At 32.1% G+C, this 13,545-nt stretch overlaps 2 protein-coding genes across 2 annotated transcripts in view; both read right to left on the bottom strand.

Moving 5' to 3' along the window:
- LOC113378567 (hypoxia-inducible factor 1-alpha) overlaps window positions 1-13,545 on the bottom strand; it is a 112,112-nt gene that overhangs the window by 97,082 nt on the left and 1,485 nt on the right. The gene's annotated exons all lie outside the window — the stretch shown is intronic.
- Window positions 376-10,814, bottom strand: LOC113378569 (phospholipid phosphatase homolog 1.2 homolog). The gene is given in 6 exon segments (XM_026619116.1): window positions 376-965; window positions 4,089-4,316; window positions 7,343-7,466; window positions 9,032-9,249; window positions 10,655-10,671; window positions 10,674-10,814. Coding segments are annotated over 6 exon segments (885 nt in total). The 5' UTR covers window positions 10,807-10,814; the 3' UTR covers window positions 376-800.

Here is a 13,545-nt window from a genome sequence, read left to right on the forward strand (position 1 = left end):
TGATAATTCTACATATAGCGTCTGTTTGATGACGCTAACCCCAACCTTAAAGGGCGCAAAACCGACGCGACGAAAGAGAAAGAGACAAACATATACGTTTAGAGGTCTCAAGCCGTGCGCGTACGGGAGCGACATGTTCGTGAACCCGTGCGTTATACCTGCTCGAGTCCTTTGGTTTTGAGACGTCCCGTTGCATATTCATAGGATATTCATAGGATATCGCGATATTAGGAGATTGTGAGGACAAGTGGGACATTCCCTGGCATGTCTTGTGCTGTCTGGGAATATTATATCGTATCTTATAATAGTTTTTTTTAATAAATTATTCTAAAATATCGAATTATATATTGACATTTTAGTTGCATTATTGTCTTATTTTATTGACCATGGTTAGATTTAGAAAACTTGGCCTTATTTTAAAATGTTAAGAAAAGTGATAAATTATATTAATTCAATTATTAACTACTTTATAATGTAATCATGAACTTTGCATTATGATTCTTCAATTTATTTAATGTACTAAATGATGTTATAGTCTAAACAGAAGATTAGTGCTAAAAAAAGGCCAAACATTAAAATGGAATAAAAGCCATAAAAATCACTTCCTTTGCACATCTAGTCACACACTTTGATCCGAAAGTTGCCCGAATCGTCAGAATTTATGAATTTTATTATAAATTCACAATGATCGCATCACATAAAATTGTCTTTAAATCTGTTTATCTTGCAGGAAAAATATCGCAAACACGTTTTTTTCTGGCTTCTAACTCAATATTTAACACACGTAAATTATCACACCGTTAGGCAAGCTGATGGCCTGGTACTGTAGTGGTTTCCGTTTGGCTGATATCCGAAAGCAACCGCCTCGCACTCTGGTGTCGTGTTCTGTCGTTTCCGTTTGGTAATGTTGGCAAAGCTATTCCGTCCAAGCCGACCAGTGTGCCGAATTTCACTGGAGTAGGTTCCTGTTAAAATAATAGATTGTATATTGTAATTAAAAAACGGCAATAGTATAAGTAAATAATAAGATTTTTTTGTTTTCTTAATGTTTCAAGTCATTCTGAGTCGACACCGAAATTGGAAAAGTAAATTTTCCGTTTCAAAAGCCGTTTTCTTCAAAAAACAGCCGCATTGATTTAAATAATTTAAAAGATTTTGTATAAAACTCGATTAGTTTCACGAGGCAATAATAGGCCAAGCCGCTTCTTAAGAAATTTCTTCTTTTAGAATTTGCAGAAAAGTGCATTTTGCAGTGCAAAGTGACAATTAGAAGAATTTAAAAAACGAAACTACAAAGGATATCAGTTGCGAATCTTAGTTCATAGTAAGGAACGGCCGAGCCGTTCTTTCGTAATTAGTTGCTAAATTATTTTTAGAGTTTTTGATGGAACTTTGCAAATGCTTATGCTAAAATATTACAGGCTTACGAAAAGTGGTTTAATTATAACATTTTTTAAAAAAGCCACTATGTTAGGACATGCACTATGTATTTTCCGTTCAATATTTTGTTGATAAATTGAAAAACGTAGGCGTCTACACTTAAATGAAATAACATTTTAAGAACACGAAGTATATATTAGAGATATTATAGGTTTGAAATATATCAATTGAAAATCGCATTTATTTGCGTCCAGCGAAAAGTAAAAACATTTTCGAAAAAAGCTGTGGATAGTTTCATAATCACAATTTTCATAGTTGCTAAATCTCAATTCTTATTAATCAAGTTCGTTATTTATTAAACATTGGGAGTTCATGCAATTTGCCATAGGGCAACATACCAATTAGATCTAGTTAAGATTGGTTTATTGGAATCTCCAACGTAAGAGGTTAGCGGAATACAAAGTCTGATTAAAGCATTAAAGAGTTCCTGATAAAAATTAATTCGCGAGTCGATATCCAGTTGTGGAAATAGCATACATTAGAAGTAGCATTCCAAATGGGGCCTTCGCGCGCAGGTTTGCAATCAACCATCAATCAACTAAGTCGCGGGTTCAAATTGCCGTCACGAACAACCCTGATATCGAGCTGTAGCGATATCAATTTTCACTTGGAAATATATATTTAGAATCTGTTCCCAAGTGAAAATAGACCTTTCCGGTCATCGAAGCACCAAATTGAATAATAAATCCGCCATATTAGATAAACTTCTAATAATAACGTAATCAATGGATTAATTAATTAATTAATGGACATTAAAATGGATGGATCAATCGTTGGGTTACCATCTAAAAAATACGACGTACGGCAAAGTTTCAGCCCAACAGCTTATAGAATGTAAGGTTCTGATTGCTGTTAAAATATGGCAAATGCCGGCAATGGATTCATTTCATCCCTTTATTATATTATATCTGGATTACAATAGTGAAAGTAAAAAATGTCACAAACGACATTTTATTAACCCGCGTCGCAAGTTATCGGCCTAAACACAAATGACGCCTCATAGGTGTTGCAAGGTTTTAGGCCCAAACACAAATATGACGCATCAGAGTCGTCGCAAGATTACCGGCCCAAACACGAATAGGACGCCTCAGAGTCTACCGGACAAAACATAAGTAAAACATATCCGAAACTTGGTGAGGCACAGACATACATCGATTGTAAGAAATTTAAAAAAATACCCAATATGATGTGTTAATATTATATAATATAATTAAAAAAATATTAGTGATGAATTACAAAGCAGTGATGACTTTGCTACCAGTGGTATTTACATTGTACGTTTCGCACAAATATATAAATTTATAATATGTATAAATTATCAGATTTTTTATGTATTTGTAATAATAAATCTTCATTTTTATTTAAGAATCAACGTAATTATTAACTTCCCGTAGGGCAAGTTATAGTAATCGCAAAAAAATCGAAAATAAAATTTTTTATATATCTTTACGTTTCAGAGGTTTCTGAACATTTTGGCATACCTTAGAAAAAATGGATGTATGTGTGTGTGTGTGTGTGTATGTATGTATGTATGTACGTGTGTGTATGTATGTGCGGATACAAATTTTCGTCGACGATTTCGGGAACACGGATCAACCGATTTGAATAATTCAAAAAGCATTCGATTCGTATTGATAAGGAGACGTGCTGATTAGTTTTTGGCGAAGGCAGGTCCAGCCGTTCCAAAGATACTGGGCAAAAAGTCCCGAAAACGGTAACTCATTTTTTAAGAGAACAGAGCGTCCGATTTTAATAATTCAACAAATATTTGACTTGTATTGACAAGATGAAGAATTGATCAAATTTTCATGAGGGCAGGCCTAGCGGTTTCGGAGATCTAACAAAAAAAGTAAAAAAAAATGCTATTTGGCGGTCAAAAATGATCATTAGACATATGCACATCAAATTATCAGATATTTTATAGAAATAAGTATAAATTTTGTTTGCATTCCTATGGGTTCCGTACCAATGTTTATTCGTTAGACGGCGACGCGGCGCTTACGCGCTTTTACATTTTGTATCTATGCAGTTAAAGCAGTACGATTGCTTTGAAAAAAAAGTTCAGATCTTCCAAAATATGCCAAAATAAAGAAAACATTATTTTTTCCAAACAAAATTAAAAAAAAAAAAAAAAATTTAATTTTTTTTTGAGAAAAATTTTTTTTTTAAAAAAAAGTAATTTTTTGTCCAATTTATAGTTTATCAAAAATCTTATATTTTCGAAGTAAATTTTTTTTAAAAATATCAATCGTTTTTAAAAAAATAATAATTTTTGGTACGGGAAGTTCCAGCAATTTGCCTTAAGGCACGATGCCTTAATTGCCTTAAGACAGAATTCCACTTACAGCTAGTTTATCAAACATCTTGCAAATGTAACTGTACCGCGCACGTGTAAGTACAAACTACAGGAATGCTGAGCAAAGTTGTTTGTGTCACTGCGTACGACCGATCTTAGTGTCGCTTTTGGCCCGTACATTTGGATAGTAGATGGTAAAATAAAAAAAAATTATAACGGAAATATTAACAACCCTCAATTTATAGATTGACTGACTTCTTCTTTTATAAAAATGTTTACAAACAACTAGTACGCGTACTGGTAAAGCTAGTACGTTTCCCAAATAACCATGAAGTCAAATACCAGATGTTACCTTAGATTCCGACCATTGAGACTTGAAAAACTGGCAAAAGCATTGTACTGTAAATACTGCGCCAGCAATTCCTATTCCTGCTCCTACGATGACGTCCCACCAGTGATGACGGTGATCGGTGATGCGGGTCACGCTGCAAGCGATCGCATAGCAAAGGTACAATGCCTGTACGAAGGGAGTCGCAAAACGGGATCCCAGATATTGACGAGCGCGATAATGCAAGTAGAACTGGAAATAAATTTTTTCAAATGAATAATTCGGAACTCATTTACAATGTGGCCTACTCCCCTAACTCCTTCTATCATATAAAAATATTTGCTCGTATCGTTTTATCACTACTAAAAAGAAGCGGTCGCTACCTGTGGAAACTTCTTCCTTTTGCCTGTGTTTGTTTATATTGGCTTTGTATAAAATATTCGAAGTTTTTAAAAACGATGTTTACTTATTCACATGTAATAATAAAATTTTCTTTATTTTTTTAAATAATAGAAGTTTCTCTTTTGACATTGATTTAACCCTCCGTCGATCATCGGAGTAGTCTGGCCAGACTTTTTTGGACTTCAATTAAAAAAAAAATTTTAGTAATCCCATCGACTTGAAATTTCTGGACTTTTCCCAAAATTTCGTTAGTTTTCGATCAATGAAAAAATCAGGACGAAAAAATGTGTGGTCCAGCCAGGCTACTCCAACCGTTCGAAGGTAAATAAATATCCGACCGACGGAGGGTTAACTTTTTGATATTTCAATATTTTTATTGTCTCACTTTCGGCATAAAATTTGAAATTTATAGGCATATTAAAATGCATAAAATAGCAGTTTGTTATGATATTATTAACAAAGATGTTCGAACTATTTGTGAACGAATTTCAAATACTTAATGTAATTTAACAAATACTTAGATATATGAATGACTTAGTATAAACATTTGCATTGAGGACTACTAGGTCCGGAGTGATGGAGTGGCTAAAGTTAATTCAACTCTGAAGCGGAGTCATACATTGATCGATCCAGCTTCGAATATATTAAGACTAATTTTAGTACATAGGTACATTGATAAAAAGTATACAAGCAATGTTTTACAAGCAAGCATTTTACAATAATATACCATGATCGGTCTATTATTGTAAAATGAAGGTAGTAACATATGATTAACATTCCAAGACCGATAGTAGTTGTCTCTATATTATGTATTATATACTAGACTAGCCGAGTCATTATAGTAAGTTCACCTCTGAATTCGAGATACTCAGCTGTAAGTCTGTAAATACTTGTATATTGATGCCCTAAAGTTGTCTCAAAACTTACATATGGTAGGGTGTCAATACCCTACAATAGTATTGCTGGGTATCTCGAATTCCGAGATTTTTTTTAAGCTTAACACTATTCCTACCGGGACCGGTCAAATGACCGTTTTTGATTTTTCGATTAGTATTTTTCATATCAAACGTAATTGAATCGTCATCAAACTTTATGACTTTTCCTAATATGTGAGTATAAAACATTTTTCAATGTTAATTTGTTTTTTCAATTTTTATTTTTGGAAAAAAAATTGTATGCTGTCTTACCTACCGCGACCGGTCATTTGACCGGTAGTACGAAAGACGATATTCGGATGGGATTTTTTGTAGTTTTTTTTGGAAAAAAAATTGTATGCTGTCTTACCTACCGCGACCGGTCATTTGACCGGTAGTACGAAAGACGATGTTCGGATGGGAATTTTTGTAGTAATTGTTAAGAATATTTTGGAACTTACAAGAAAATGTAAATTCAGAAGAATTTAGACTGGTAAAAACTGCCTTCTGCAAATTTATATGCATTTTTTTCGATTCTGTATGCGCGGTGCGCAAATAAGGCAAGTAGTATAAATATTGCATTTCTACGGTATAAAAAGTGGGATTTCTCAATTTTCTCAATGTCTATATATAGACAGATTTTTACGAAGGAATCTAAACAATAAATCGATAGGTTTTGTTTTGAATCCAAAGGTTGGTTCAACTACATTGACAGCAATCAAAATTGTTGTAAAAGACTACGTATTACTATCGACAAACATATATTTTCAATAAAGGTAAGGTGTAAATTCATTCAACATATGTTCAATAGTATTTAGGAAAACGTATAAATATTAGTAACTGTTCAATATACGATGTAAATATAATTATGCCCTGCAAATCGCACAAATGGGGTGTAAAATTTTGGTAACCATCCAGTATACGTAGCAAACTGAGATATTCTTTGAAGATTTATAACTGATGAAACCGTGTTATCAAAATCGCTAGTACGACATAAAAAATATATAACGTTTTTACCATCCTACATATAGCTAAACTTTTAGTAAAAAAAACTGATGGTAGGTACAATTGAAGCAATATAACAGCTATAAATACTGGCAGAACGAAAAATCAAAGACTTCAATACTCAAATAATATTTACAATTTTGGAAGATAAGAAAGAAGATTCTAATTTTCACTTACATACACATATGTTGAAAAAATTACACTAATACGGGAGTTAATTCTATTGGTATTAGCGTCGGGACTGGTGTAGATGCCATTCATAAAATAGTCAGAAATTATTTGGTAAAATATGAATTTTAGAGAGAATTCATCAAGAATTTACATTATTTTGGATGTATTCAGGATAAATCCATTGTTGTTACATAAAGAAATTACGAGAAGACAATGTACAAGGCAGGAACTTTCTATTCCAATTAACTTGTCGTATAGTTCCAACAAGAATTCAGAAAAAAATCAGCTAAGTACAAGTACAAAACAGATTTCCTAAAAGAAACTATTCCAGATAATGCTTTAGAAAAATGATAGAGAAAACAAAATCAGCCAAAAACGTAAAAAATGCGTGTGCAGAAAATACACTCTAAGAAAAAAAATCGTGAAAAATTGGATAAAACAGTATAAAATGTAGAATTCGCATTATAAAATAAAAGAAATATATTGTATTTGTATTTATAAACTCTTAAACTAGCATTAACTCTTCATTCAATACTGAAAAATACCGATTTTGCATGACCGGTCATTTGACCGGTCACGGTAGGAATAGCAAACATGAAATGTCGGTAGGAATAGTGTTAAATGACTGGACTATACTTCAATTAGATATCTTATGTTCATTCTTATGCTACACTTATCACCAACAAAAAAACAGATTAATCAATATTGACCTCACATTCTATCGAATTTTTAATACAAAATTAAATACACAACTATTAAATTAGATTTTGTGCCAAAAAAACTTACCACCATAAAGAGTGATGTGTAGCAGCTCAAACCGGAATGACCTGATGGAAATGATCTCGTCGATTCTCTGACGTTCCACGTGGTGATGGCAGTGTTAGTACATTTGTAATTTGTTATGTATACCCTAAAATTTAATAAACTAGCTGTAAGTGGAATTCTGTCTTAAGGCAATTAGGGCATCGTGCCTTAAGGCAAATTGCTGGAACTTCCCGTACCAAAAATTATTATTATTTTTTAAAACGATTAACATTTTTGAAAAAAAATTAGTTTTAAAAAATAAGATTTTTGAGAAACTATAAATTGGACAAAAAATTAGTTTTTTTTGAAAAAAAAAATATTTTAAAAAAATTTTTTTTTTAATTTTTTTTTTTTTTTTTGAAAAAAATTTTTTTTCTTTATTTTGACATATTGTGGAAGATCTGAACTTTTTTTTCAAAGCAATCGTACTGCTTTAACTACCTAGGAACAAAATATAAAGCGCGTAAGCGCCGCGTCGCTGTCTAACGCATAAGCATTGGTACGGAACCGATAGGAATGTTAACAAAATGTATACTTATTGTTAAAATCTCTATAAAATGTCTGATAATTTGATGTGCATATGTCTAATGATCATTTTTGACCGCCAAATGGCTCATTTTTTTACTTTTTCCTCTATATCTCCGAAACCGCTGGACCTACCTTCATGAAAGTTGTATCGATTCTTCATCTTGTCAATACAAATAAAATGTTTTTTGAATTATTAAAATCGGACGCTCCGTTCTCTTAAAAACTGAGTTACCGTTTTCGGAACTTTTTACCCCGTATCTTCGGAACGGCTTGACCTGCCTTTGCCAAAAACTAATCAGCACGTCTCCTTATCAATACGGATCGAATGTTTTTTGAATTATTCAAATCGGTTGATCCGTGTTCCCGAAATCGTCGACGAAAATTTGTATCCGCACATACATACACACACATACATACATACACACACACATACACACACACATACACACACACACACACACACACACACACACACACACATACATCCATTTTTTCTAAGGTATGCCAAAATGTTCAGAAACCTCTGAAACGTAAAGATATATAAAAATTTTCATTTTCGATTTTTTTGCGATTACTATAACTTGCCCTACGGGAAGTTAATAATGATAACGTAAAATAAATGGTAATTGAATAAATATCTTTTTGCTAGTATGAAATGTATTTATTTTATATCGCATAGGAATGATGTTACATCAACCACTCGATGATGCTACATCAACAAAAATACGTTCTTTTAATTATTATGCATTATGCTTGTATTGTTTTTTTCGTTAAGTTTGCTTATACAGTATGTAGAATACAGAACACTACAAAAGGTAAATATTTGGCTTTTTATTATTTTTTTGGTTTGGGTTTGTCGTTTAATTTTCTATATTTTTTTCATTTTCATGTTTTTAGCAATTCTATTTTCTACTATCCCATTGTGAAGTACTTTATATACTAGTAAAGCCGTATCTGTTACGCACAGAAACATGCATCAAATATAGTATTACAAGTACGTAAATAAAGATAACATAAAAATAATAATCATCATGATTTTGTAACTAAATTCAACAGACACTAGTTAGGCGTAATGCCATACATCACTAATATTTGTACATAATATAAGCTTGAGAGTTTAAAAGATTCATAATTTCCACTAACCTCTGCGTACAGTTGAGTCCTGGTTCGGGCCTGCACGAGTCTAGAAAATGCGGTCTCGGTTCTCCGATGATCGCTTTCATGACTTCGATTATGAACAGGGCCAAAAACAATCCCGTAACGTATTCCTTGTACCAACGCATCATACGTTTCGAGGCCATCTTTATATGCTTCCAGGCGCTGCCACTGCCTATAACGGCCCAGTGCTCAACGCAGAACATCTAAAAGTTTAAGTAAATAATGAAGTCACCTAAAATCACAAATGTTTGAAATTTGAAAGCTGACAATCTGTGAAACTTATTCTAGAATCCCATAATGTCCAGGAATCGAGGACAAATTTATTTTTATCAGAACAAAACACTTATATCTTGTAAAACAAAAATATAATAAATTTATTCATTTTCATTCTTATTTTCAAATTTTATTTTTATTTCTAAATTACTCATATAAAATTAAATGAGAACCAATTCTAAAAATCAAACATAGAAAAAGTAAACGGACAAAACACAATGCAACAAAACATCAAAGCATTTGTTCTACTGGCTCTACGATTGACTCTTTATTGTTTGTTCTTTTCTGTCTGCCTATCGTCCTCAGCCAGCTAAAAATTCTCTTCTCATTCTTCATGCTGAAGATACTTTTATGCTGACATGCTTGTTTTCTCCACTGTTGCCCTCCAATGTTCTACTGTGTCCTCTTTCTCATCATACAGATCACACCTTCTGTCTTTTTTGCCAAGTCAATGTTATTCTCCTTTCCAAGCGAGCTTCATATACTGCGTGCTATTATCCTCTTATCACAACCATTGCTCCATCCTCTGAGGTATTCCGGCAGTTCTCAGCTTTATGAAAAGTGATGGTTACTGAATCCAAGAGTATCCTTGATAATCTACCTCTCTAGTCCAAAGCATCTCTGATTACTTGTTTCCTACTTTCTTAGCAGCATCATAAAATGCTCCCTTCATTTTTGTGGCAATTATCCCACTTAGTTGGATCCTCATTTTCTTTTGTTTGTTTTATCTCCTTCATTACTTCATCTGCTTTATTTTTTTACTTTTCTTTACATATATTCTTAAATTCCAAATAAATCAGATACTTTTTTTCTGCGTTTTTTCTGGTTTCTTTTCTTCAATAAAGCTTTCAACCCTTTCTTTTTCCGACCACATTTTTGCCTTCTTCTCCATCTCTCTTTTCTCTTGCGTTTGATTTATGTATACTGATGTACATCTGAGGCAACTATTTTTTTATAATTTTAACTTTTTCGTACCAACAATAATATTTTGGCTACAATCTTTTTTCTCTTCTTATCCAACTTAAATGCTCTTCTAATTCTGTCTTCGACTGTCTTTTCCAAACCATTTCCCTGCTTCTTCAGCCACTTAAATGCTATGTTGTTCCTTCTTTTTACTTTTTTTATATACATTGTAGTAAATTAAATTTTATAGATTTATTCATATTATAGATAGAAAAATAGAATTACGAAGGAATTTGACAGGCAAGACAGAAAAAAATAGAATAAGAGAAGATTACTATAGAAAAGAAACAAGGGGTATAAATATAGCGTACTTTTATGATGAATTATATTAGAAAAAGTTTTAATGGATAATTAAAAACTATCGACACTCACTATCACAAGTGGTGTGAAATCAGTGTCAGGATGGCCAGCATCATAGGAGTTATGGTGTCGCCTCGAAATTTGTACGAAATGCTGGGGTCTGTGCACCAGAATCCCTTCTGTTGACTTGGATACACACCGATCTCTATCAAAGCTATCGTCATGATGACTGAAAAATGAAAAAAAAAAGTTAAAACATTATGGAAGATATTATAAAAAATAAGCCGAATATTTTTGTCCAATAATTCTTATAGTTATAATGCGTCAAATACCCATCATTCACGTTGAAATAAAATTAGCTGTATCATTTTTAATACTGTTGATCAAGACGTGCATTAATATTATCTAGCGAATATTCACATTAGAACATACAAAATATCCATCATCTACTTGATACTTAAAACTTTCCCAAAAGGCAACAAAACTACTAATTGATATTTGTAAATGCATTAAAATATATTTGCACATTATGAAAAGTATAATACTTTAATGCATTTATCACGATAAAATAGTTAAGTTATTATTGTACTTTGTACATAACAGAGGATTGTAAAATTATCGATTAATTCTTATTTAAATATTATGAGCTTTAATAAAAGTTGTATAACATTGGATTATTTATTGAAAACTTTGAAGTGTTTATCAGACACTTTGATGATTTATTATGCATTGTATTTCTGATGTTTTCTATCATATTAACCTATTATCGTATTATTTTCTGGACGAGGGATGAATAAACACAGTAGCTGATATATTTTCTGTGCAATTCGATATTCCATTTATAATACATAATAATTTATAATAATTTAATCTTTTCTACTCGGATGCCGCCTGAGTGAGAAACTATTGGCAATTCTACTTTTTATTGTAATTTTTAGTGTTTTACAGCTCAAAATCGAATTTTTCAACACATTTTCATTGATAATAATAGAAATATCTCAAAATTTGTTATTGTGCCTTGTCCTTCCAATAGCACTATTAAGGAAAGCGCTGTTCTGTACAGCAGCGACACAGCAGCGGCACTCTTGCAGAAAACGCTCTCGTAGCTAAAGGGTTATGATTACAAAATCTTCTGACGATTGCCAGAGATTTTATGATTGACAAAGATGAATGTGAAATTGCCAACTTGGCCCTAGTACTGTTCTGGGCGGAGTTCTCTGACAAGTGAGATTGGATGATGTCGAAGCGGCTTTTGTACTTTTCTTAGTAAGTTCGTATTTATAGATTATTATGCTGTTGTCGGTGTCTTAAAACTATGGTCCAAGATGGGCTGAATATTGAATGTCAATTATGATAAATAAGTGGTAATTAAATTTAAAAAAATCAGTAAATATTAACTCCAATTCACTTTGAGCAATCATATTTTGTAAACCAAACCAATTATTACACAACGAATAATACATAACAAACAAACAACTAACACTTTCGGAGTATGTTTAGCTTTAGTTAATTCATCATCGTAAAAAAGAGTTTTTTTTGCTGTTTTCAGAATTGTCATCTGGTCCTTTTTACGCCACAGGCGAGGGTAAAATTGAATGGCCGAGAGGCAAACATGTCTCATTTTTAATGGGATTTACGAAATAATAGCCGCATTATTCAACACACCAACACAAAATTATAAACATTTGGGCATTTTAGAGAGAAAATACTGTATATAACCTTGATCTGATATTTTGAGCAGCAGAGTTGAAATACCTATTTATTTTATCTCTTATAAAATTGCTTGGTCTTGCCAGTTGTCCTTTTTACCCCACACGTGCAAGATTTTATAGAGGTTTTATAAAAAACGGTTGAATCTATAATGATGTAAATCTATATATAAAAAAAACTAACAACGAAAGAAAAATACTTTTAATATGGATTTCAAACAATAGCGACGTCGTAAAATCAAGGTGATAGTAGATCACAGACATCATTATCCCTCTACTTTAACAAAAGACAGAAAAATCTTTACTTGTTTTTGAGATATATATCGGGGGTGGACCTTTTTACCCTTTTAAACCCCGCTCTGCCATATTTTTAATAAAATAAATATAGCAAATCTAGGTAGCACATTATTTAGTTGTCATCATAAAAGTTGATAAATATCATCATTGTAGCTCATAAGACTCGAAGTTCTGACTGTTGTTCAGAAACGAAAATTAAAAGAATAAAAAAGAACGATAAATAAAAATGTTGTATGTAGTTCTAAATAGATATCTCGATGCTTTAAATATTTTAATTCGTGTGTATAAATATTTAACAGCACATACAAAACGGAAGATCAATTTCATTTCAGGGGGATCCGGCAGTCATCATCAAGCAAATGATGAGATCGTTAAATTTGTACTCGACAGGATATGCGCAGTTGATATATTTAACTAGATTTTCACTGTGGAAATTGAATGCAATTAATGTAATTAAGGAAAATATATCATGCAATAAGCAACATTCAATAATATTCAAGCAATACTAGGTTTACGGGCATTTCGTATAAACCTATCCTTAAGGAGAAAGCCGTCGAATTGACGCAATGCGCAAATTCTTTTGAAAATCTATTATTTTATACTCAGGTTTAGATGAACAGTAAGATATAAGGCTTTGCATTAAGAAAAAAATGTAAAAATTGTTAACATATCACGAAAGGATTAATATTAGTGCTAAGATGTTTGAGCATTTTATTTCAAAGTTCAAATTTCGTCAATTGACGGTTCCCATAACCTAGTGTTAATAAAAAGCTATATCTTAAGATATCAATATATTAATAATTAACTTTCCGAAGGAGAAGTTCATGCTTTTGCCCGAAATTCGATTGCTATTTTAATTTCAATGATTCACGCGTGTATGTGAGATAGAGCCAAATATTTACCTTTGTGATAGTGTTTTCTCAATAACGACTGCACTGATTTCAAAAATTTAAAGGC

This window comes from Ctenocephalides felis, unplaced genomic scaffold (assembly GCF_003426905.1).
Source record: "Ctenocephalides felis isolate EL2017-DRISC unplaced genomic scaffold, ASM342690v1 CF-g0.4_SCAFFOLD_01886, whole genome shotgun sequence".
Lineage (NCBI taxonomy): Eukaryota > Metazoa > Arthropoda > Insecta > Siphonaptera > Pulicidae > Ctenocephalides > Ctenocephalides felis.